Source organism: Nannospalax galili, unplaced genomic scaffold (genome assembly GCF_000622305.1).
Source record: "Nannospalax galili isolate Female #2095 unplaced genomic scaffold, S.galili_v1.0 scaffold1233, whole genome shotgun sequence".
NCBI classification, from domain to species: domain Eukaryota; kingdom Metazoa; phylum Chordata; class Mammalia; order Rodentia; family Spalacidae; genus Nannospalax; species Nannospalax galili.
Window position 1 is genome coordinate 1115925 of NW_008333791.1, and position 27259 is coordinate 1143183.

The 27259-nt window shown below is 38.8% G+C and overlaps 1 protein-coding gene across 1 annotated transcript in view; it reads right to left on the reverse strand.

Annotated features, from left to right (window-relative positions):
- The window catches only part of Efcab14 (EF-hand calcium binding domain 14), a 52416-nt gene extending 25863 nt beyond the window's left edge, over positions 1-26553 (reverse strand). Inside the window, exons 1-4 of the mRNA XM_008828529.3 lie at positions 25422-26553; positions 23669-23817; positions 15883-16028; positions 4140-4238 (exon numbers count right to left, since the gene is read on the reverse strand). Of these exons, the coding sequence (XP_008826751.1) occupies positions 4140-4238; positions 15883-16028; positions 23669-23817; positions 25422-25606 (579 nt within the window). The 5' untranslated portion in view covers positions 25607-26553. The remainder of the gene's footprint in view (positions 1-4139; positions 4239-15882; positions 16029-23668; positions 23818-25421) is intronic.
- Positions 26554-27259: the final 706 nt, after the last annotated feature.

Below are 27259 nucleotides of genomic sequence, written 5' to 3' on the forward strand. Positions count from 1 at the left end.
GGGCCCTCTGTGGGAGCAGTACATATTCTTAACCACTGAACCATCTCTCTAGCAATGCACACTGTGGTTTTAATTTATATTAAACACAAGTCAAATATAGATCAATATTTTAAAAAAATTTTGGGGGTGGGCTGAGACAGGGTCTCCCTGTAGCCCCAGCTGGACTGGAACTCGCTATGTAGACCAGGCTGGTCTTGAACTCACAGAAATCCGACTGCCTCTGCCTCTTGAGTGCTGGGATTAAAGGTGTGTGCCACCACACACGGCTATAGATTAGTATTTCTAATTATTTCAACTATATTCAAACTATGAATTCCATGCAATTTATACTGAGACAATTAACAAGAAACATATATACTTTCTCCTTATATGAATATTATATATAAAATACACATAATAAAAATATAATCAAGCTATTTTCTAAATTTAAGTTTTCCTAGAGCAAAAGGTATTCATAAAATTTGGGATCTGCAGATAATGAGCCCTCCAAAAGACCTGTGTCAAACACGGCTGAAGGTTAGCAGAAGCCAGAGCCAATGCTTTCAAATGTCACCAGCTAGGAGCATCAAGCAATGGCTTTTATGCAAAATTGGGTAGGGATCATCTTTGGCTCTAAGAAATCAGCAGTGCAGAGCTTAGGAAACATTCTACCTGGCAGCTGAATTCTTTCAGCAACTGAGTAGTTAGGTATGGCTGCTACTATATTTTGTTTTTGTTAGCCCTAAAGAACCCAAGTATACTGAAGACATGATTCAGAAGTCATCTTCTAAAAAATCCCTTCAAAAAAGTGTTACTATTTGGTGGGTTTTGTCCCTTTATTAGGACATGCTGACAATTTATAGTGTGACATTAGTATTTTTAATGAAGGTTTTTAATTTTTATTACTTTACTAAATAAAAAATATTTTATTATTTTTATTTTATGTGTATGAGTGTATTGCCTGTAATGCATATAAAAACACCTGTGTCCTGAAATGCCCATGGAGGTCAGAAGAGGGTATCAGATACCCTGGAACTGGAGTTACAGATGACTGTTAGCTGTCATGTGGGAGTTGGGAACTGAACCCAGGTCCTCTGCAAGAGCTGAACCCGGGTCCTCTGCAAGAACAGTCAGTGCTCTTAACCACTGAGCCATCTCTCCAGTCCAATTACTTTATTTTTTTGAGACAGGGCCTCATATAGCCCAGGCTGGCTTCAATTTAACCTTAAACTTCTGGTTTAGATCATTATGTGGTGATGGAGATTGAACCTAGGGCTTTGTGCATATTAGATAAGCAAGCTACCAACTGAGGTAGTCCCCAAGGCAATTTTTCAATTACACAGATACAGGAATTCAAGTGAAAAAGAGACAGCATTTTCAATACTGAAAAAGAAAATTGGGGCTGAAGAGATGGTATAGTGGTTAAGGACACTGGCTACTCTTGCAGAGGACCTGAGTTCGATTCCCAACACCCACATTGTGGCTAGCAACACCCTGTAACTCAGTTTCAGGGGATCCATTGTCCTCTTCTGTCCTCTGTGCACATTGTACAATATGGGTGCACTTGCATACACATAGGAATAACACTCAGCATACACACACATAAATATATATATATATATATGTATGAAAATTACATGATATGTCCAGAAGATGAGATTGGACAAGAAGAAGAGGCCGAGAGTGACATTTTCTCTACCAAGGAAGTTAACTTTCAGGCCACTGGTGACTCTGAATGGAAGGGTATGAACTACACACTCAATACGGGTTCCCTGGACTGGGCCTTCTATGACCACCTAATGGATCTCCTTGCAGACCGAGAGGTGGACAACACTTTTGCAGATTAGCTGGTGGAGCTCAATATAGCCCTGGAACACCAAGAATATATTGCCTTTTTTTAAGATCGCAAAAGTTTTGTCAAGAGCCAGTAGACGTGTCAGAAACACTTGAAGGTCTTAATTTTAAGGGTGAACTTTGGCCAGTGAACAAAAGTTACCCTGACATCAGGCATGTGTTTTGAAATGGTTGTCATCCTAATATCATGGGGAAAAAAGCAAGTTCAAATTATTGCTGTTAAGCTCTTATTTACCATTCATTTGGTTCTTTTCCTGTACAAACGTATTATTTGTAAATTTTTGTATAATATAATGATGGACAATAAAATTGATTTATCTCTTCCCTCCAAAAAAATTACATGATATAAATTAAAGCTAGGTATTTGGGTGACTTACTTCAAAACTGAGTTGTATGCAACAAAAGCAGTGACTAGCATTATTGTCAGGATTTGTAAAAAGAGAACATTTGGGGTAGAAGTCTTTAAGTTGGTATGCTATGTAAGCTCTGTTGTCGCAAAAGCCATAGGCATTCAAAGACACCTACTGTTACAGAATCCTCACTGGCTGGACACAGGAATATAGTAAGCTCTTGTTTAGGGATTTTTTTTTTTTTTTAGGGAAGCAGCTGACAGACTATGTAAATCCTGGAAATGAAACTCTAAAGCTAGTAGTCCCACCACTGCAAAGTGCCTGGTACACACTGGAGGAAGCTCCACAAATGTTTATTGAATTAATGAGAGCAAGAACAAGTCAGTTCCTTTTCTAATGCAAGACTGCCAAAGATGCTTCTGCACTAAAGGCTACAGAGGCCTACCACTTTCCTATTTGACCCTTGGGAACAATGGCAAGAATCTGGCCTCATTAACTTTGTCCCAATCTTTTAAATTTAAATGCTGAAAGCAGATGACCATATTGGACAAGTAGCAAACTATATGGACTGAGTACATAACATTGTGGTTATAAAATATTAAGTTTTGTGCCGGGCGTGGTGGCACACGCCTTTAATCCCAGTACTTGGGAGGCAGAAACAGGTGGATCTCTGTAAGTTCAAGGCCAGCCTGGTCTACATAGTGAGTTCTAGGACAGCTCGGGCTACAGGGAGACCCTGTCTCAACAAGATGAACAAAAAAAATTAAGTTTTATTCTTCTTTATAGACTTTCTCACTCTGTATAGCAACATAGATGTTTACAGGTAGAGCATGACATACAATCAAATCAAGTATCACATACTAACTTTTAAAAGCCAAGGATCCTAGATATAATATACACCGTGTGAGGGGGGTCTTATTCCTGAATCAAATCCTTTCTTTCATTGCCTGTTGCAGTGATCAAGCTCCTTGTGTTCACAATCAGACACCTTGTTTTCCTTCTCATTCTCTATCTGCTCTCCCCATCCAGCTCTAACTATTCCTGAATATCATCCATGTGGCTTGTCTACATACCAGGGATCAAGTAAACAAATTCTGAACTAATGTTTGCATAGGTTGTAGGGTATGCTGCTTATAAGTGAACTGTTTAGAGGACATACCTTTAGAAGTAACACCAACATGTGTTACTCCTTTATGATTGTGAAAGTCAGGCTTGCTTATTTAACTCTATTGTCCATTAGTGCAATTAGACACAACTAGTCACTGAATACATTTATTCACACTGACTCAGAAAAAGTGACTTTTTTTTTTTTTCCAAGTTTGTTCTGGGGGGAAGTTCTGTAATCTAAAAAATTCCCTTTTTTCTTCTGTTTAAAATGACATCAAATTATTCTATTATAGTGTTATTTAATATGTAAACTGTATTGCTACACATAATGTATTTTTTTAAAAAAAAGGTAGTATGAAATTGTTTCCAAAGTACTTTTAAAAAGTTTATACTTCCAGTCAAAATGCTTCAAAGCACCCTTTATTTACACACTCTGCATTTATTTACACTGTTGTATTTCCTTTAGATCATCTTGAAAAACAAATATTCCAGCTCTTTTTCAAAGAATCAAAACAGCAGAAGTTTAGGGCAACTCTCATGTATTGGTTTGCTTTCATGAAGACATTGTAAATGACAAACTGATAAGTAAACCCACATACGCTAACGTAATAGCCCCAGCAGAGCAATTTTGTAATTTAGAGAGACAAATGAAAAGCCAAAGAACGATAGTTAAAGTAACCTGTTGCAAATTAAAGGCCCAACTAATAAAGTTGTTTTGAATTCCTTAGAAAAGAATGGTATACTTTACTATTGCCCTGTTGGAGCAGCTGATTTCAAATGCTAGGCTTTCAAAGAGAACTTATAAGAAGCCAGAATTGCAGCAGTTAGTTAATCTCAGTGTTTACTTACTTTCTGAAGTCCCTCTACAGTGGTAGGCAGGCTAATTAAGTCTGCAGCTGACTTAACATTGGCTTTGAGGTGGTTTACTGCAGAAGTCAACAGAGAAATCTGGAAAAGATTAGTAAACAATGAAAACAGAATTTGTAGAGCACATATTTCCTTCACCAACTCTATGTTGATGATGTCAAGGTACCCTGTCAACTCACAGGAGTTTGGATGGTACTTTGGACAGAGTTGAGATGTAGGAAGCTTTCTTTCCCTGTCTAGTTTAAGGTAGTGCCACAGAGGGAAAGACAAGTATTATTCTTTACCCTAGTCTTGGGAACTACAAGGTACAAAATTCTTAAATTACTCAAAAGATGAAGTGATTACCACACAATCCTTCAACAGTTGAACAGGAAAAAAGCTGATGATCAAGAACCACTTCAAGACTTCACTTTGGTAAAATATAACACCTTAGTTATTTAACTGAACTTTTGTTCCTGTCCAAGAGGGAACATATATTATAAAGTAAAAGCCCATCATCACAAAAATACAGTCTATAGGAACTGTAGCCTCACAACTTGAACAGAACTTTCAACTACTCAGGGATTTCGTTTTGGTTTAATAATGTGATTAATATTTCAAACTCAATAGCTCAACCAAAGTATTACTTTGTACCCTGAAGGAGCTCAATAAATACCCACTGATTCACTGAAGAATGCAATGAATGTATTAAAACAGGTATTGAATCAAAATAAAATGTGGCTTCCTTTCTGTGACTTAGGGGTAGGATTCTCAATAGCTAGACTTTTATCTTGAACGAGGACTGAGGGAACCTGTATAACATTCACTTTCAGGCTACAGAGATCATATTCTAACAAGTCTTCCAGTGTAGCTCAAAACATTCTTCGAAAAGTCTTGGTATCAGACTGGGTTTCTATTCCAAATTCTAGACGAGAATACAGGTCTACTGGGGCTGGAAAGATGGCTCAGTGGTTAAAAGCACATACTTCTCTTGCAGAGGACCCAAGTTCAGTTCCTAGCACCCACACCAGGAGGTTCACAACCACCTATAACTTAAGCTTCAGAAGATCCAACCCCCTTTTCTGGCTTCCATGGGCACTGTGCTCACATATGTGTACAAACCCATGCTCTCACACACATATATACATATATTTAAAAAATAATAAAAGAATGTAGGTCTGCCAGAAATTGAATTTGGAGACTGCCTGGGATTGCCTGGCTCCTGCCTCCACCTGGTGGTAAGCTTCCCAAATGAGCACCATGCTCATCCCACTACATTGGGACCACATGTGGCCCCTCCCATTGCTCCAGGGTTAGGCTTCTCTGCTCTTTGGTAGGGGTCCAGATCTTTGCAGACTGCCTGAGAGTACCTGGATCTGGCTTCCACTGTGGTGTGCCCATCCCCCTACATTGGGATCACATGTGGCCCCTCTTACTCTCCCAGGGCTAGGCTTCTCTGCTTTTCAGTAGGGGCCCAGACCTTTGCAGACTGCCTAAAAGACCTTTAGGCCTCCCCTTAGCCAGCTTCCCAAATTCAGCTGTGATTGCTCCCTAGTAGGGGCCCAGACCTTAAGAGGAAGCCTGACAGTACCTGATTGGCACCTGACTTGGGCCTTTGCAGGAGTTCCTAAGTAGTTGGACTGAAGCCAGCTGTTCCCTCCATTATAAAAATCAAATGAAAGGACCTAAAGCCTAGACCAACCAGCTTTACATACCCGCCCCCCCCAAAAACCCCCCAAAACAAGGCACACCAATAATACAAACAGAAGCAGGAAGGCTTGAGTTTCATACCAGAATCACAAACAACAGAAGAAATTGACATGCCAAAATCACAAAGGAAAAAATAGTAACAAAGAAAACCAAACATTACTAGTTCTAAAAAAAAAGTTCTATAATTAGAACCCCCTAGAGATAACCCAGGACACAGAATTTAAAAGAACAATCATAAACATGACCAAAGAATTCAACAAATTTAAAAAACACATAAACAAATAAATCAAAGAACTAAAAGTAGGGATAAACTTTCGACTGAATTCACAAAAGAGAGAAACACTGAAGAAAACTCAGGCTTAAATGAAGAAGGAAGTAAAAAACTCAATAAGCCAAGAGAATGAATGAAATGGAAACCAGAATATCAAGACTGAATGGTAAAGTTGAAGAATTGGACTGCTGAACAAAGATTATAAAAAAATGAAAAAAACCACAGGAATGGAATGTGCAGGAAATGTCGGACACCATGAAAAGTCCAAATTTATGCATCATAGGTATAGAGGAAAGAGAAGAATTTCAGGTTAATGGTATTGATCAGATCTTACACAGCACTGTAGAAGAAAATTCCCCCAAATTAAGGAAAGACAAGCCCATACAACTACAAAAAGCACACAGAACACCAAACAGACAGGACCAGAAAAGAAACTCCCTACCGCATATCATAATAAAACCACCAAATGCACAGAACAAAGAGAATACTGAAATCTGCAAAAGAAGAGCAAGTCACATATAAAGGAAAACCCATAAGAATTACAGCTGACTTACTAATGCAAACTATGAAAAGTCAGAAGAGCCTGGACCAAAGTATTTCCAGTTCTAAATGACCATAGGTGCCAACCCAGAATACTTTATCCAGCAAAAATGTCTATTATAGTTGAAGGGGAAAGAAAAATCTTCCATAACACAAATAGGCTGAAAGAATACATGTCCACAAAGCTAGCCCTTCAGAGAATACTTGAAGCAATACAAAGAATGGAAAAAAGGAACAAGTATATTGAAGTGGCAAAAGAAACTAAACGAAGATACAACTGTAGAAACACAAAATTAGACCAAGAATGCAAAAAGAAATCAAAATGATGGCAACCAATACAAATCTTCCAAAAATAACTTTAAGTATTAATGGACTGAACTCCCCAGTCAAAAGACACAGGCTAGTTGAATGGATTAGAAACAAAATTCATCCTTTTATTGTCTTCAAGAAACCCATCTCACCTTTATTACTTTAAAGTGAAAAGATGGAAAAGAATATTCCAAGCAAATGACACTAAGAAACAAGCAGGAGCTGCAATTCTAATATCTGACAAAATAGACTTCAAACTAAAATTAATCAGAAGAGATAAAGACAGTCACATCATGAACATATATGCACCAAACTCTAGTGCATCCAATTTCATAAAAACAGTACTATAGGACTTTAAGACACAGATTAACCACGACTCAGTAATAGTAGGGGATTTCAGTACTCCACTGTCTCTATTAGACAGATCAACTGGAAAAAAGAATAAACAGAGAGACATCTGAATTAAATGATACCATACAACAAACGGGCCTAACAGATTTCTACCAAATATTCCATCCAAACACCAAAGAATACACTTTGTATTTAGCACCCCATGGAACTTTCTCTAAAATTGACCACATACTGGGGCACAAAACAAACCTCAACAAATACAAAAAACCTGAAATAATTCTATGCATTCTATGAGATCACAACACAATAATTTAAAATCAACACCAAAAGAAGCCCTAGTAATTACATGAACTCATGGAGATTAAACAACATACTCTTGAATGATGAATGGTTCAAAGAAGAAATTAAAAAAGAAATAAAAGTATTCTTGGAACTAAACAAAAAGGATAACACAACACAACAAAACCACTGGGACACTCTGAATGCAGCTAAGAGGTAAGTTTATAGTTCTAAAGTGCCTACATTAAAAAATCAGAAAGAGCACAAATAAATGACTTAACATTACAACTCAAGGCTCTGGAAAAGCAAGAACAAATGAAACCCAAACCCAGCAGACAAGATGAAATTAAAAAAAATTAGAGCAGAAATTAATGAAATAGAAACAAAGAAAACAACACAAAGAATCAATGAATCTAAGAGCTGTTTCTTTGAAAAGCTAAATAAGATAGACAGACTCTTAGCTCAGTTAATCAAAAGAAAGCAAATCCAAATCACCAAAATCAGAAATGAAAGGGGAAATATCACAACAGATACCCAAAAGATCCAGAACATGATAAGAGAATACTTTAAAAACCTATATTAAGCCGGGTGTGGTGGTGCACACCTGTAGTCCCAGCACTTGGGAGGCAGAGGCAGGCGGATCTCTGTGAGTTCAAGGCCAGCCTGGTCTACATAGTGAGTTTCAGGACAGCTGGGGCTACAGGGAGACCCTGTCTCAAAAAGACCAAAAAATGAAACAAAACAAAACAACCCCCCACCCAAACCAAAAACCTATATTAAATTTGAAAACCTAAAAGAAATGGATGGGTATCTAAAATCATGGGACTCATCAAAGCTAAACCAAGAAGAGGGAAGTTTAAACAGACCCATAACATATAAGGAAATTGAAACAGTAATACAAAACCTCCCAAATAAAAAATGTCCAGGCCCAGATGGATTACAGCAGAATTTTATGAGATATTTAAAGATCTATAATCAATACTACTTAAATTATTCAAAGGGAGAAACAAGGGAGAAATCTGAAATTTCTTCTATGACGACACCACAGATGTCAGATAAAGCAGAAGTAGATTCTCTGTCACTCTTTCAACAAGTGTTTGGCATCTCCTCTGTGCCGACATCTTAGCTGAAACCCTAGAGATCATAGTCAGAACCACTGTGCTCTGCTGCTTCACAATTCCTGACATCTAAAAAATGTATTAAGTCACCAAATTTTGGGATAAATGCAACACAGCAACACATGAATGATACAGGTTTTAACAGTTAGATGACACATATAAATAAAACTCTTAGCATAGTACCTGGTACAAATGAAATATCAAATCATTGACAGTTCTTTAGTACTGAAATTTAATGAGGATTTAAACATGCCATTTTCCCTACATGTTCCAAAATATGCAGACTACCCACCAACATTCTAACTCTATCCATTTAAAACCAAAAGGAAGTTGGGCGAAATCCCAGCCCTCTGGGAGGCAGAGGCAGGGAAACCTCTGTGAGATCAAGGCCAGCCTGGTCTAATAGTGAGTTCAAGGTCAGCTGGGGCTACAGGGAGACTCTGTCTGGAAAAAAAAAAACAAACCAAAAACCAAAAACCAACCAACCAAAAAAACCCACAACACAAAATAAAAACAAAAAGGCAACAAATCTCGGCCCACAGGGAAAGATATTCTCAGAAGCTATAAACCTCTTAAGAGTAGCAATTATATCAAGGACATTTTCAGCCATGCCTTTAAGAAGATATGAATAATATTAGGCCTTGAAAGGAAATAAGGAAAGAGGCATACCCATGAAATGTTCATGGGAATACAAACTGAAGAAGGCTTATTTGAACATTATATGGGCATAGTCTTCAAAGTCTGAAATATTTATCTCCTTTGTTCGGCAACTTCATTTCTAGAAATCTGTCCTGAAGATTACTTGCTCACAGGAACAAAAATCATGCACAACACGTCTTTCTTATTTGTACTAGCAAAGCACTAGAAATAACCTAAATGTCTTTCACTGAGCATATAGACACATTCAGTGAACAGGGAAGTTGTAAGCACGATGTACTGAATGTTTCCATTTTTTCCATGCACACGTTATAACTGATAAGCTCATGTATACTAAAAACTATTACAGTTTTATAAATACACAATGCCACCATTTTATTGACAGAGGACAACCATACACAAATATGTAGGGAAGGGACTCTCCTCTGACACAGGGTCTCTCTGTAGCCCTAGCTGGCCTGGAACTCATAATGTAGACTAGGTTGGCCTTGAACTCACAGAGATCCATCTGCTTCTGTTTCCCACATGTTGGGACTAAAGGCGTGTGCTACCAGCTGCACCAATTTATGTAAACATCTGTTTCAAAACCAATTTGATAGGTAAGAATGTTCTAAATGCCCAAGTATGTGGTTGCCTTTCAGCCAATAGTGTATCAACTCCTACTACTGACAACTGGCCAGATCCCAAAGGGATAACAAACCCTGCTCTCAGTGGAGTATTCTGGATAGAAACTATTCTATCAGGTATTCCAATATTGTGAGGCTATGGCAGAGCTAGTGAGAAATATCTCTGGGATACTACGGCCTCAGAGAAAGTCAGTGTGGCTGGCTAGAAGTTGCCATTTTACCCAAAACCAGAGAGGTAATCAGAGCCAATAAATGAGTAGATTAGGCACTGTTCCTCTGTCTCCGTGTCACAAACACTTTGGGCCTACAGTTTCAGCTGTATCACTGAAAGAGCACACTCTGAAAGCTGACCATCAACTCTGCAGTTACCTAACACACTAAGGGCTTTTTCTTCACTTATGAGACCTGAATCACAAACTGGTCACCAGGACTCACTTTATGCCCATACATTACAAAGTTGGATTCCATCTTCCAGACTTCCTTTTTTTCAGTAGAGCAATTCCAAAATTTGTGGAAAATTATAGTAAAGATACATGTATAATGGGAATGTAGGGAAAAGGAGACCTTCCTTTGGCCTCAAATAAACACATCCTAGAATGTTAGATTGGATTCAAGCATTACAGAATTTATCAACAAAGACCCACATTTTGCAATCTAAAGACTAAAAAGTTGAGTTAAATAGAAACCATTAAGAAAAAAGAATCACATTCTAGCCAAAAGATGAGCATGTCTATGCATACTGCATGATTTTTCATTAGCAAAATTAAAAACAATCACTGTAGACCATTTGCTTAATATAACATTTTATACTATAAAACCAGAAATGCTTTTTTTTTAATTTTAGGGTTGAACTTAAATGTTCTTTAAATAGTAAAGGAAAAATTACTAAAACAGGTAATCGTAATGATTATGAGTAGGGACCACTAAGTCAGGACACAACATCATAGTCTTTCATCTTTGAATACCTACTTAATTCTACAGGGGATATAAAAATGGAAGGTAGAATGATAAAAAGGAAAGAAAACAGGCTCCCAAGTCTTGAGCATTTTAAAGTTAGCACTGCCACACAGCTGTATGGTTTTGGGCAAATCACTTAACCTCTCTGACTCTCAATTTTCTTACCTGTAAAATGGAAGTACCACTTTCCTACTTCACATGACTACAGAAACAAAGGCGACCATATGTGTAATGCAGTTAACAGTGTGGCCCGCACAAACATTTTAAAATTTTCATTTAAAATATATTTTATTTCTTAGTTTTCTTTTATGTGTATGAGTATATTGCCTGAATGTAGGTAAGTGCACCTGTGTTGTGCAATACCCACAGAGGTCAGAAAAAGGTGTCAGATCCCATGGAACTGGAGTTAAGGAGGGTTGTTAGCTGCCACATGGGTGCTGGGAACCAAACTGGGGTCCTCTGGAAGAGCAGCCAGTGCTCTTAACTGCTGAGCCATTTCTCCAGCCCCCACAATAAAACATTAATGTAGAGCAGTTATCACCATGTGGCACCACCACCATGATTCATCACCATGCATGAGGCAATTTGGACCAAGATCAGTAGATTACTACAGAAGGGCACTTAAGGTTCTTGACAATTGTTCTTGTTGGCTTACTTTATCTTTGCCTTATTTCTGTGCTCAATTAGGGCTATAAGGAAGGAATAAATTTTCCTCAATACACAGTCTTTATACTTATCTACCCTTTTACAAATATAGTCCATTCTTATTATTAGTTATCTCTTGAAAAGCTGCAGCAAACACTGAATTATTGAACATTACATTATTGCTCCTAGGGAATGGGGTTAGGTTCCTATGAGCCGTTTGGTCACATCATTTTCATTAACTTATCAATTTAATACATAGCCTTATTTTACACGTGTTTACATTTAAACTTCTTATTTAATACAGACTATTGACTTACTGAGTTCACTGTCAGCAGCACTGCAAGTCATACCTGAAGGAAGCCTACCCAACAGGTATTTTCCTCAGGGAAATCACCAACAAAAAGGACAAAAGTGTGAAAAATATGACATGAAAGATACCACAAAAACCACTTGTTTATAATACAAGAACTGGAACAGAAAGGAGTATGTTGCCTTGCTCAACTTCAGTTATAAATATGTGTTGGGTGACTCAGTTCTTTTTGCTGCTGTACATATAAAATGACTGAAAAAGCTTCAGAAGTATAGAGTTTGAGGTTACAAAGAAATTTTAGCAAGTAGGTAAAATTATGAGGATCAACTGTACTGTTTTACCTACAGTAATTGCTTCTTTTTTAAGTTTCCCCGGTTCTATTTCCCTACAGGACTCAATTCAACATCTCTGGGAAACATCACCTGACCCCAGCCTGGGTTGGGTATACACATTTGAATACGCCCTCCCAGTACCATTTGGATCTGCTTTTTAGTGCTTATTACCCTGTTTAAGACTGATTACTTTCTTACTTCGTCCACTTGTCTGTAAGATCACTGAAGGAAGGCGTTAACATCTTTTTGGTTTTAAATCTATGGTCTGAATATTGGTGCCCCCCTAAAATTTACATGCTGAAAATCTCCAATGTGATAGCATTAAAAGGTAGAGCCTTTCAGACATGATATGTGAGGGCTCTACCCTCATGAAGAGCTCAAGGAAGCTCCTCTGTTGCTTCTGCCATGAAGTTACAGCAAGACATATCAGGTATGAAGCAGACAACGAGCCTTCATCAGAGATCAATCTTGAACTCTTGAATCTCCAGAACTCTGAGCAATAAATTCTTATTTATAAGTTACTCAGTCTAAGGTATTTCGTTAGAGAAGTCTGAAGAGACTAAGACAGAATCTGTAAGGCCTAGCTCCATAAAAGCAGCTTTGTAAATATTTGTTCTTCATAGAAAGGGAGGAGACTCTTATAATGGTCAACAGGTGACAGTACACTCTCAGAAATTTCATTAATAAAACAAATCTAAATGAGGCTCTAAGTACTAGTTTTAAGATTTTTCAAGGTAAAATTTGATTTTAATGTTCTCAACCTTGATGGCTTTTTTTCCAGACTGCATTAATTTCAAATCACTTTGTGAAAAGGACACTCCTTGTTAAGTGATAGAATACATTTTCTTAAGTTACTTTGAATTGCTACTAGAAGCACCTTAAAGCAAAGTACCTTTAGATAAAGAAACACAATTAAATATTAATTTTATTTTTATACCTATTTTGGTTCAGGAAAAATGCCTCTTACTTGAATAGACCATCAGAGAAAACCACTCAGAGTGCTAAACTGCCTCTGGAAATGACATATAGCTCTACTTCCCCACCATCCATTCTTCTGGGTCTATGCTAGCTGAGAATTCCTCTGCATTAGGTTGGCCTCAGAAGTCAGTCCTATCATCTCTGAAACTATGGTGAAGCTAAAATGGAAAGAGTTTCAGTTCAACCTTCTCCAATTTCATATACAAAGTCCCATGACTTAAATAAATTTCTCTATATATCTGCATCCCAGGTACTTCCTACATTAAAAACGACCAGGCCAAGAATAAAATCTATCTATCTATCTATCTATCATCTATTATCTATCTATCTATCTATCTATCTATCTATCTATCTATCTATCTATCATCTTTCTTTCTTTCTTTTTCTTTCTTTCTTTCTCTTTCTTTCTCTCTTTCTTCTTTCTTCTTTTTTGTCTTTTTGAGACAGGGTCTTCCTGTAGCCCCAGCTGGCCTGAAATTTGCTATGTAGACCAGGCTGGCCTCAAACTCACAGAGATCTGCCTGCCTCTGCCTCCCAAGTGCTGAATAAAATGATTCTTTTGTGTCCAGATTCCTGGTTAAAGAAAACTCAGAAACTAAAACCAATGATCTATGTGTTTTCTTACACTACATGAAGTACCAATTTTTCTTTTGAGTCTTCCTTGAATGCCAATTTATAAGAAGGAGAGGGAAACAGCATGGTATTGCCTCTTTATACAAGGCAATCTTATCCTTGTGTGAGAATGATTATCTCCATTCTGGCTACCGGAATTCACAGATTGCCCCAGGAGAGCTGTTAATTATCTCTCAGAGCTTCAGTGTAGTCTACTTTCTCCTGATGTAATCCCTGTCTATATTGCTCATTTGCTATGGAAATGTAAGGCCAGAGTTGATCCTATTCTCTGTGCACAAAAGGAGTGAATATCTGTTTTTCTTTAAATGGATAAATGACAAGTAGTAAATCCTAGCTGCTATCATCTATCAATTATTTCATGTATGATTAAAATAAATAGAACCAGGTATGGTGGTTCACCTATAATCCTAGCAATCTGGGCAGCCTGGGCTACATAATGATACTTTGTTTTAAAAAACAAAATATCTCCCCCCCCTTGCAAAACTCAAAATAGAAATGAATAGGAAATAAAATATAAGGAATCAATGATATTAAAGGTGAGTCACTGTTTTCAGAAGTTTTTAATCTCAGCTACTTATAGTGTCAGTCCATTTTCTGTTGCAACAGCTGAATCCCACAGGGTGGGTGATTTATAAAGTTTTATTTAGCTCATTTAAGAGCATGGTGATTGCATCTGTTGAGGGTCTTTTTGTTTCAAAATATAATGGAGGGCATCACAAGACTGAAATAAGACCAAGCAAATGTGCTAGCTTGGGTTTCTTTTCTTTCTTTTTTTTTTTTTTTTTTGGTCTTTTTGAGACAGGGTCTCCCTGTAGCCCCAGCTGTCCTGGAACTCACTATGTAGATCAAGCTGGCCTTGAACTCACAGAGATCCACCTGCCTCTGCCTCCCGAGTGCTGGGATTAAAGGCGTGCGCCACCACGCCCGGCTTGGGTTTCTTTTCTAACACCACCAAAGGCTCCCCGTCCTCACACACTTAACATATAAATCTAGGGACTAAGTTTTCAACACATGAACAGGGGAATGCAGTCAAACCACAGCATATCGTCACGTATGTGCTTACTGGGCTATGAAGATAGTCCTTACTGTGGGTTCCAGGTAAAGGTTTGGAAGCTATTTTCCTAGACCAGCTTCAACTACTGAATTACCCTACTCCCAAAATGTGGCTAAAATGTATGACTAGAAATAATGACAAGCACTTTTTTCTAAGAAAGTGCTCCCCCTTCCACTGGCTCATTCTGTTCTTTGTGACTCCACTCTGAAGAGAATATTCTCTTAGTCCCAACAAAGATGACAAACCTCATTTAATGTATTTTGCACTTGAGTTTTCTTTTCAATACAGTATCTTTCCTAATCAACCTCAAAACAACATCAAAAACCGAACAAACAACCTGAGGATGGGGCTATAGTTCCCAGTGGCAATAACAGCTCTTTACACATGGGAGATTCTTGGTCAGCATCCTTAGAAATACCCTTTCTGTGGTAGGTTCCTTCTTTTGGAAGCAGTGCCTACCGAGCTCTGGACAACTTAGACTGAAAAAGTTTATGTTTCGGTTTGCCTTGCCTGGCCAAAGGATTAACTGACTCTATCATTTGCTCTTAAGCTATTCTAGAATGACTACCATAGCTGTGTGAATGTTTTAGATTTGTCTTTCCACAAGCATTACACTGTAGTGCTAAGTTTGTAAACACTCTTAAAATAAGGCTCTCATTATCTAATAACAATAGGCTATCCACTTTTCTTCGGAGTTAGATGGCATTCCTTATTATATAATACCTATACTTCTCTGTAGAAAAAGCTGACTCAATTACTTTCAACTCCCTCTATACTGCTCTCTGTACAATTCTGTTCATTTGCAGAAAGGGCTAACATTTAAAATATTTGGTAAATGAATTTAAATTTTTGGCAAATAATTATTATTTTAACTTGCTGGGATTCCAGCAGGGAAACTTCAATTTAGACAGACAAACAACCTGAATCAATGTAAATATTTACAGCTTCCATAGAAATAAAGACACACTTTTGCTACCTGCTTATTCATTTCTGTGATGTTGATCCAGACTTTGCTCAAGCCCAGTTCCCCAGATTCAATCTTCTCCAGTTGTTTTTGTTTGCTGAGAAGTTCTTCATTAAGTTTGGGGATTTCCTGGAATGAGCTTTTCTGATTAGATTCCACTAAAAGCAAAAATAAGAACAATCATAAATAAACAGATGGTTCCAAGAGGAAAAAATGATCACAGGGTGGGAAATAAAAGTTAATTCTGGGGTGATAATGATTTAATTCATATTTACCTAATTGAAAAAAGAAAACTGAGGACAGGGCTACACTATTATTTATATAAAGGTGGATCTTCTTAAAATATTTTATTATTTTTATTTTATGTGTATGAGTGTATTGCCTGCATGCAAGTAAGTGCACACACATCATGCAATGCCTGAAGAGGTCAGAAGAGGGCCTTGGGTCCCCTGGAAATGAAGTTACAAATGGTTGTTAGCCACCACCTAGATGGTGGGAACCAAACCCAGGTCCTTGGCAAGAGCGCCCAGTACTCTTAACTGCCAAGCCATCTTTCCAGCCTTGTAAAGGTGGATCTTTAACACTAAACCTCTGAAAAAATTTTTAGTATTCATTTTTATATGTATGAGTGTTTTGCTTGCATGTATGTAAGTACATCACACATGCTCAGTGACTATGGAGGTCAGAAGAGGGTGCTGGGAACAGAACCCAGTCTTCTGCAAGAACAGCCAGTGCTCTTAACCTCTCAGTCTTTTCTCCAGCCCCTAAACCTCTGTTTTAACTGGGATTATTTTATTGCTGGAAACGAACTTTAAAAAGTTAGGCAACTTGGCTCAGTGGTAAAACTCTTGTTTAGCATATACAAGGCACTGAATCCCTTGGATTCCCCAGAGTATGAAACAATGACAATGAAGGCAAGTCACTAAAAATTCTAAGAAAGAAAACAAACAGAAAGAGTTGAATGTGAATTTCAACTCTATAGCTTACTATGATTTTGAATAAATTATTCAAATTCTTTGAGCTAAGTTCCGTATCTGTAATGCAGTGATAAGATATACTTCCCAAGAGTGTTAGAATTAAATGAGAGAATAACTGTGAAGCACTTAACTGGCTAGGCATACAGGGTAAATGACAAATAAATGTTAAGTGTCTGGCTTTTAGATTAGTCAATGAAGACTTACAACTCCTACCCCATGAATGATCAAGATGTTGTTAGAAACTACATTTCTAAAGACTTAAATCTATTTTTTCTACTGTAAATTGATTGACTACAAAGTGGTGATATTCATGATATAAAATTAAGATTTTTAACTTTTTGTCATGAATAGCAGTATTTTCTTGAACCAATTCAAAAGTCTGATGAAACAGAAGATAAAAAAACATGCCAGGTGAAGTACAGGGAGATATCTGGACTTTTTGTGAAACAATAGGTTCTGCCTGCATGGTTTAGTGATTTGCCAGTCTGAAGGTAGAGGCCTGGCAGAATGTTCTTTCTTCTTTCTTTAAAAAGTATTTTTCCTCTTAATGAAAAATAAAATATTGGGGCTGGAGAGATGGCTCAGAAGTTAAGAGCACTGGCTTCTCTTGCAGAGGACACAAGTTTGATTCCCATATGGTATCTTAACAACCATCTGCAACTCCAGTGCCAGGTAATCCAACGCCTTCTTCTGACCTCCATGGGAACCGCACAACACAGCTGCACTTACACACATGCAGGTAATATACTCATATACATAAAATAAAAATAATAAATAAAATATAAAAAAAGAAAAATAAAATATTGATAATGGCTATTCCTCCAGAATAAAACCTATTATCATTTTCTTCAAGTCACAGACTGCCTGATTAGTTACTATATGCCTTCTTTAAGACCAAAAATTCACATCAAAGACCAAAATAAAATAATTTACTAAAATGTGAGCTCCATGATTGGGTTTTGTCCATTTCTGTATGGTCTACACTTAGAATACACATTTTAGGCACTCAATAAATATTACCTCAATAAATCTGGCCTTTGCTTACCTCTCAACCATACTTCTCATTACCTTACCCCCCTCTTCAATCTAACAAAGAAAACTAAGCAACTAACTAAATAAAAAGCACACCTAAGAACAAAAAAGTCCCACAAAAATTGAGGCTAGTAGTAGTATCTCTATTTAAAGCAAGCCCATCACAAAAAAATTCAGAGTAATGAAAAGAAATGAGGTCTTTTCAATCATTTTCCAAAGTAGACTTTTAGGGTAGCATTTGGTTTACATATGCTTTGCAGGAATAGATTCATCTCAGTAAAAGCATTTCACTACTCATTCTAATGCAGCTCTATATCAGTGAATTTTCTTATACAGTTTCAGCTAGGCTATAAAGAAGAACCCACCAGAGCCAGGTGTGGTGGTGCACACCTTTAATCCCAGAACTCCAGAGTTAGAGGCAGGTGGATCTCTGTGAGTTCCAGGCCAGCCTGGTCTATAGAGTGAGTTCTAGGCCAGCTGGGGCTACAGGGAAACCGAAGAAAAACACCACTCCATGAATATCTTCAACATTCAGGTGGGCAAACACCCTGGGGGGTCTCTCTTGAAGTCTATATGCATTAAGTAGGTCACAGAGGTAGAAAAGAAATAAGACAAATATGTAAACCAGAGTTTAACTATTAACTAATAAATATGTAAAGCTGATGAGCCCTGAGGACACGCTGGATCCTGAGACTATAAACCAAGAGGAATCATAATCACTATCTGATTTGGGCTTTTTAGGGGAGCCAAGTCAAGTTGAAGCATTTTTATTACATGAATGGGAGGAAGTAGAGCAAACAAGCAACTTACAATTACTTACTCGTGTTCTTTAACAAAAAAGCAACTCATTTAAAATTTAATATGTTGAGTCTCAAAAGATTTTATGTAGTTCTTATTTTCTCATCTTCATAATTAGGAAATGGAAATTTCAGAACATACCACTCAAATATAACACACATAATGTTGAAAATTTATTTATTTTTATTTTGTTTATGAGTGTTTTGCCTAGATGTATGTAAGGGCATCTGCATGTGCAATGCCTAGAGAGGCCAAAAGAGGGTGTTGGATACCCTGGAATGGGACTTACAGATGGCTATTAGCCACCATGTGGGGGTTGGGCCAGGTCCGCTGCAAGAGCAGCCAGTACTTTTAACCACTGAGCCATCTCTGTAGCCCTAATAATATAATAATGTTGATACCAATATTTTATATTTATACAAAGTCTTCATAATTTGCAATAAGCTTTTATGTAATTATCATTAAATAATGTTACTGAGCCCCTACTTAGTTACTGAGTCCTATACTTAACTCCACTGTATACAAAACACTTTGTAGTTCTCAGTCTGGGGGGGTGGTTAGTGAGGATTATTGGAAATGTGACATATGTGACAGATATCATACCAGAGAAATGACCAAAGTGCTTTGGTGGCAAAAATACAGCTTCATGTTTCATGAATAAGAAAATATAGGCTCAGAAAGAATATGTGATTGTTCAAATTTTATGGTAACAAGAAACAAAGATGCAAACAGTCAAACTTTGTGCTCACAGGACCAATACTCTTTCTAGTATGTTCAAGATGTCACAGGCACATCTTTGCATCTGCATTAATCCAAAACCATTTTAAATTCGGTACTAAATACCAAATCACTACTTTCTCTGTATGGCCAGAAAAGGAGATGCCTGATTCATTACTAGTTTCCTGCTTTTGTAATTTTTTCTTTCTCTCTGATGTCTCATCATTGACAGAGAAGAAAAGTTGGAGACAGAATTTTCCTTAGAACAACTGTTGAGGTCTTCTGAAATACCTGATTTTGGACAATAGATACAGAATTAAGAGTTTCAAGGCCAGCTAGTCTTTTAAGTTAATAATCAAGTTAATCTGACTGCAAGGAAAAATGTAAGCTTCTCTGCTTTACTTTCTATTTTAGGTATTTTTGCAATATTCCTGTTCCTCACAAGTTCTTTGAAAATTTTATTAAAATAAGGAACAAGACAGGGATGGAGAGATGGCTCAGCAGTTAAAAGCACTGGTTGCTCTTGAAGAAGACCAGGGTTCAAATCCCAGCACCATCATGGCAGCTAACAACTGACTTTACAGGGGATCTGATGCCCTCTTCTGTCCTCTGTGGGCATTGCATGACAGAAGTACACATATACATGCAGGCGTAACACTCATAAAATAAATAAATAAATAAAAGAACAAGGGGCTCTAAATTTCTCAAAAATGCATTAAAGTCAATAAATAGGTGGTCTTATTTGAGTCAGGGAGTTCTACTGTCTTGCTGAGTATTAAAAAGTAAAAAATAAACTTACTGAAATATATTTAAAGTAGAAGCGCAATTCAAAAAAATATTTAAACAACAAAATTGCCACCATTTAGTCAAGATAATTGGTTTTTCCAGCAAAACTACTGAGCAAACAGTCCATAGTAGTCCAGCTTATGATCTGAGCACTCCAGACCCTACACACCTCCCTCCCTCAGAAGTCCTGCTTTTAGCTATTATATGTGCTGGTGTTTCTTTTTAGTTTTTAATCCTTCCATTTCCTCCCTCCCTCACCATTCTCTCTCCTTCTTCCCTACCCTCCCCTTCCTTCCTCTCTCTTTCCCCCCTTCCCTTTCCTTCCCTTCTCCTCTCTCCCCTCTGCTTCCCTTTCCTTTCCTTGTGTGTGTGTGTGTTGGGAGTGGGGTGGGTGTATGCATGTGCCAGGCATGCGTGTATGGTAAGAGGACAACTCACAAGAGTTGGTTCTCTCCTTCCACCATGTGAACTTCAGGTCATCCTGGTGTTGGAAGGATTAAAAACTCAGGTCATCAGCTTGGTGGCTGGTATTTATATTGTGGTAAATCAAAGCCAAGAAAACAACTGTATTGACAATTTCATACTTGTTGGCTTGACAAATGCAGTCAGGGCCCCAGGAGAATTTTCCTCAGTGATAGAAAGCTGGCTCCACTGTGCAGGTGTAACTCATGACATCTCTTGAATATACTATTTCCAGGGATTGGTATTAACAAATGCTCAACAAGTATTTATTGACTGACTGTCAAGCCTACTACCTGTCCTACATTTTCCAAGCAAAGAGCTCCATGAGAAGTTCGGCTAAGGGCTGGGTATGATGATGTGATCCTTTAATCTAAGCACACAGGAGGTAGAGGCAGGTGGTCTCTGTGAGTTCAAGACCAGCCTGGTCTACATAGTGAGACCCTATCTCAAACAAACAACAACAAAAAAGGCTCAGCTAAGGTATAAATTATCTTGGTATCCTGAAAATACAGCACAGAACAGCTGGAGAAGGAATCTCTAGAGGGCAGAACTAGGCAATGTTTTTAAATGTACAAATATATAATTACTGTATGTGATCAAAACAAGCTTTGGCACAAGCTTAGGAAGCTCAACTCATTATGGAGGGTTGATGGGGCAGAAAAGTGTGTTCGGTGGTTACTTACAGTTAAACATTGCTTCCGGCACCTTTGTTTCCAAGTTATGATTACTATTTACATATAAAAAATACTGGCCTCAGAAATACCTTGCAATACTGAAGAAACAACAATAAGCAGGGAAACAACCCTGAGAGTATAAATCTCATTATTTTTTTTGTGCTGTATTCTGATTAACCAATGTAGGTCAGGATGAATCTGGCAAAGAATTATGGTTTACCTGATTCCATTTCCTGAATCAGAAACTAAAAAGAAAACCAAAGTGAGTATTTCAATTTTATTTTTTTCAAGCATGATGAAAAGAGACACCAATAACACTCTGAGAAACAGCTTGAATGACTATAGGTCAACAGAAGGTGGGTGAAGGAAAGGTAGGATGTTGTGATCTAGGTTTAAGATGGAAAAAACTCTTAATTTCAGTTCTAGAACCAGGACTTGTTCTAACCTTGAGAAAGTCTGTAGTCAGTTTTCTGGTGTGCTAATGCTATTGAGATAAGGGTATTTGTTGCTAACCTGATACTGGTTTGTAAGCTTAGAAAATTAACCCTTGAGGTCTAAACCAAAAATTTTAGTGTTGTTAAAAAAAAGAAAGTCTGTTTAAGTTACTATACGAACATGTCTTCCCGAAAAACATAGTTTGGAAGTATAAAACAGAAACTTATGATTAGAGCATATAAAATTTAAAAAGTCTCTTAAATCTAAAACTCATGAGTCAAATATCTCTATTAGTTGCATTGTGCTGCAGGTAAGTACCACTGTGGTTACTGTAACTCTTCATGAATATGTAATTTACTCCAAAGAATCAAAAATGTTTTCTAAAACTTTAAAACAATAACCTTATTTATGGTATGTGAAATTTTTTCCCCTGAAACAGATGTCACAACAAGCATATCTATAGAGAGCAAACAATTGGTTATCTAGTAGTTCTTGCTCTGTGCTTAAACATACAAAAAATTCAGCTCTTCCAACTTTTACTAAACTTTTCTTAGACTACTGATCCAAGCTGTTATCAAATAATTTTGAGGTACTTGAGAGAAATGTGTACAGGCTTTCACAAGCTCTAGGAACAGTGAGGCAGTGCAGTAGTGGCTATAAACACGGACATGGGCATCAAGAGGCAAGAGGATCAAGTCTCAGCTCTGCTACATTTAATTGCTGAACAAACTACTTAATTTTTCTAAGCTTCCATTTCTTATTATTTATTTATTACTATTATTATTTCCTTTTAAATTATTTATTATTATTTTATTTATTATTTATATAATAATAATTATTATTTTTTTCTCCCTGTAGTGACAGCTGACCTGGAACTTGCTATGTAGATCAGGCTGGCTTCAATTTCAGATATCTGCCTGCCTCTTCTTCCCAAGTGCTTGGACTAAAGGCATGTGCTACGATGCTTGGTAGCTTCTGTTTCTTTTTTTAAAACATTTTTATTGTTTATTTATTTTGTGTATATGTGTGTGGGTGTGCCTGTGCAATGACGTATGTGTGCGTAGATCAGAGAACAACTTACAAAAGTTGGTTCTCTCTTTCTACTATGTGGGATTCAGGAATTGAACCCAGGTTGTCAGCCTTGGTAGCAAGTACCTTTATTCACTGAGCAATCTTACCAGCTCAGTGTCTGCTTTTTTTTGGTCTGTTTGAGACAGGGTCTCCCTGTAGCCCCTGCTGGCCTGGAACTCTCTATGTAGACCAGGCTGGCCTTGAACTTACAGAGATTTACCTGCCTCTGCCTCCCAAGTGCTGGGATTAAAGGCATGCGCCACCACGCCCAGCAGTTTCTGATTTTTTAAGAACACAAAATAATACTCATCATCAGCGTGTGTGTGTGTGTGTGTACACACACACACACACACACACACACACACGGGGCACTCCATAAATGGTGTCTCTTACAATTATTGTCTTTTCCTATGTTCGTACATAATGTTTACTAAGTGTTAAGACACCTGACAGATACACAAAAATGCTCACAGTTTTAATCTACTGGCCCTCTGAGGTAGAAGGAAACAGCCCAGTGTTTAGATAGCCACTTTATAATTGGGGAAGTTTGGGCAGTGGGTGGAGGCTCTAGGCTCCTGGACTTCTTCCCCTCTGCACTGAGCTGACTACAATGCCATTATTTCAAATGCTACTTGTCTTGGTACACAGCAGACAATGATTTTGCTTAGGGGTTAAAAAACAAGTGTTACAATATTAAAACTGCTAATTGAGAAAGAGTATAAAAATGCTAAACAAAAGTATAAATGCTTTACCAGGGTGGGCAAACTCCTAATTCAACATAGGCTGATTTGTTCCAACACCTGGAAAAGAGTCTAAGATTATATCCCCAAAAGGGTTACCACTTACTTGTTCTAAACTTTTCCTTGAGAGCATCCAGATCCTCCTTGAGAGCCATCTGCATCCACACCAAGCCAACACAGGCCACAACACAGGCCGCGAGAATGACAAAAGCACAGAGGGGATAACAGATCTTGCAGCATCGTAAGCAGTCTCCCCTATCATAAGAATAAATTCAACCATGAGTATGATTATGAAAGGGATTGTGAGAACAGCTTTATTAGTAACAGTACACATGTGGTATCATGCAATTATCTTCTCTAATGAGTAACCAGTGGATTTACCAGGGGGAAACGGGTAATTGAAAGTGACTGAATAATACAACCTATGGAAAGTTCTCTATAAGGTACAAAGGTTTCAAACTGCACAGGAAACGAGTTCCTATGGGCTTTTGATTGCTGCCATCAACTTATGACGGAGGTCTTTAGAGATGAGCCCAGTTCGAGAAGTATAAAAACCAAGACAGCGATGGGGCACATGCCTACACTCAACTGCTGGGAGATTGAGGCAGAGGAATTATAATTTCTAAGCCAGTTTGAGCAATTTAGTGAAACCCCGTTATCACAAAAGGGCTAGGGATGTTTGCTTGGTGGTAGAGAGTACTTGTCTACCATGCATGAAAACCTAGGCTTCATCCTTAGTAATGCTAAGAAAAAAAGAAAGGAAGGGAAGGAGGAAGGGTAAAAATGAGTGGTTCTATGTAATTTTATCACTCTTTGTCTCTCAAATATATGCTCATTTACCCCAGGAGACCTTGTTTCAGTTTATTGAAACTTCATAAACTTTTGACCAAGTTTTACTGCAAATGGAATGAAAGAAATAAGATCTGTAGGTTTAAGTGGGTACCTGATATTCTTTAACTTACTGACTCAGAAGGACAAAAACAGAAACAGGCTAGATTTCACACCACACTTTGTCCAGCCTTCAAGTCTAAACCAATTCAGCAGGGTGATTTCAAGATTAACACTTCATCAGATGACCATACCACAAACACATGATTGTTCTTAACTACCTTATCTGACAAAACTCAGACAAAAAAACAAAACTCTTTAATAAAACGATACAGGCATTTTCTAAACATACTAGCAAAAGGCCAGATCTCTTTTTAGCCTGTTCAGCACTTGCTTGAACATCCCAGTAGAATCCTCTTTTCTAGTTTGGTTTTTGACAGGGTCCAAGGGTACCTCTGAAGTTTCCTTTAGCCCTTTCCCAACCTGCCCTCTTATCCTCAAAGTTTGCAAAGCTCATTTGTTTAGTGGTTGCTTCACATAAAAACTGGTTTGGGAAAAAAATTACTTATTTTTGTCCTCTCACCCTTCAACCTAGTCTCAAGGCTCAAAGTTCCTACATTATGGCCCTCACTGTATTCCCCTACCATCAGCATCAAAGCTCATCAAGAGCACACAAAATAGTGGTCTTAAGATCCCTTGACCGACCTTTTTTTGAAAGGCCTTAGTCCTAAAAGCCTCTCTGTCCATCTGTGTCCATTTTTAACCCTTTTCACTCCTTCTTGGGCTATTAGCCCATTTCCCAAGTCCACATTTTCATCCTGGATTTGGAGATCTTGTTACACCTAAAGAGTGATGTCTAACTTATTCTTCACTCAAGATTTGCACTTGCTTTCTCCAACACTTTTTCATCCTTTGTCTTCCAAGGTCTACATCCTTTTTTCTTCCAAAGGATTTCCCTCTCTTATCTATGTGCCCTGCTAGTAGTGCAAGATGTCTTTTGCCATTTCAGCCCTCACCACTGCTTCACTCACTTGACAAATCGAGAGCGATTTCCAACAGCTCCGAATTCCTCTTCTTCCCCTGAGCTGGACTCTGAGTCTGACTCAGGAGGCTCAGTGCGAAGCAGGCGGTGGCTGCTTGGGCCTTTCTTGGGTTTCTTTCTCCGACTGTCTCCAGCCAGGCCAATCAATGCATTGAGCTCTTTGCGCTTTTTCATCTTCTTGTGTGGAGTGAGTGGAGCACCCACTCCTGAGCTTCCAGGTTCGTATCCGACGCCCACCTCTCTTGCCACCTTGGAGCTGCCTTCCAGGGTTGGAAATCTTGGGCCAGAGCCCCCTGATCACTCCCACCCAGGGGTGGGACTGACCAGCTTCGCTGGGTGCTGGAGAATGGAGTCCAGAGGAAAGTGGACGTCAGGTGGGTGGAGGAAGTCACACAGAGATAGCCAAGGAACTGGTGATTCAAATGGATAAAACCCTGGGTATGGAATGGGAAGCAACTATTATCTGCCAAAGGGTTTTTGAAAAAGCGGAGTCAAGAATGCGAGATGCTCAGTCCTGTAGACCTAGCCAGTATTTCTAGGAGTGCTCCAGGAGCTGGGGAAAGACACACTAAGCTAAAGTACTTTGGACCTCTGGGACAGGATTTCCAAGAAGAGGGAAAAGATACTTGTTCTTGAAAGGGAGGAGGAATCGCAAAGCAGGCAGCGGGAACTCACTAATCCTTGGCTGGAGTGGTGGTGGCAGGAAGTGCCTCCCGGCCGCTCCAACCCCGACCTTGCCAGGGCGTCAAGAACACGCCCGGGCCAGGAAGCCACCTTTCTGTGGCCTCTGTCCTGAGTCTGAAGGGACACTGGCCTGAGAGAGCCAGTCCGGAGCCTGGGCAAACTCCAGCCCTGCTGCCTGGGCCTGGGGTGGCGCGGTGATGAGGGGCGAGCGCTCCGCCAGCCTGAAGAACTCCGAGCGTGAGGTGTTCCGCCAGCGGCGACTTCCACAATCACACACACCGCTGCCACCCCAGCTGCGCCTGGGGCCCCCGCTCTGGCTCCCGCCGCAGCTGCTCAAGACCCGCTGGCAGCGGAGGCGGGGGCGGCGGCCGCGAGCTCCAGACCCGGGCCATCGCTTCAACCCCAGCTCACTTCCCTTTAGGCAGCAGCCGCAGGCGAGGCCTGCCAGTAAGCCGCAGCCCCATTGGTCACCCGCTAGGTGACGTCACGGACGAGGGCGCTGGGGAGGCGGGGCGTTAAAGGGACCAGGGCTGGGTCTGGTCTGCGGGTTAGGGAGGCCCCGCCCCCGAAGGACACCAGGGAGCCAAGGCTAGCTTGAAGAGGAGCTGGAACCTGGTCTGGCGAAGCACCCGGGACTCCACCCAACCTGAGGAGAAAGACCTTCATCAATTAGAGGTTCCACCCCTCTTACTCGAAGGCTCTTTTAGGCGTGTTTTAGATTCCGTTTGAACATTCCATCCATCCATCCATCCATCCATCCATCCATCCATCCATCCATCCAATAAATGTTTATTGAGGGCGACGTTTCATTGCTATTCTAGCACTGAGGATGCTGCAGTAAACAAAATAACCAATATCTTTGCTTTCTGTATAGAGTTGCCAGACTTAGCGAATAAAATACAGAACACTAGCAAACTTTGAATTTCAGATAACAGCATTTTTTTTTAAGCATGAGCCCATCCAATATTTGTGACAACTTCATACTGAAAAATGATCCTTGCTTAGCCAAAATTTAAGTTCAGCTGGTCTTCCTCTATTTTATCTGCCCATCTACTCCAGTTTATATAGGAGAGCAATATACACACATATGTCACGTGTCAGAAGTTGATGAGCCTTATGAGGAAAACTGAAACACGGTTAGGT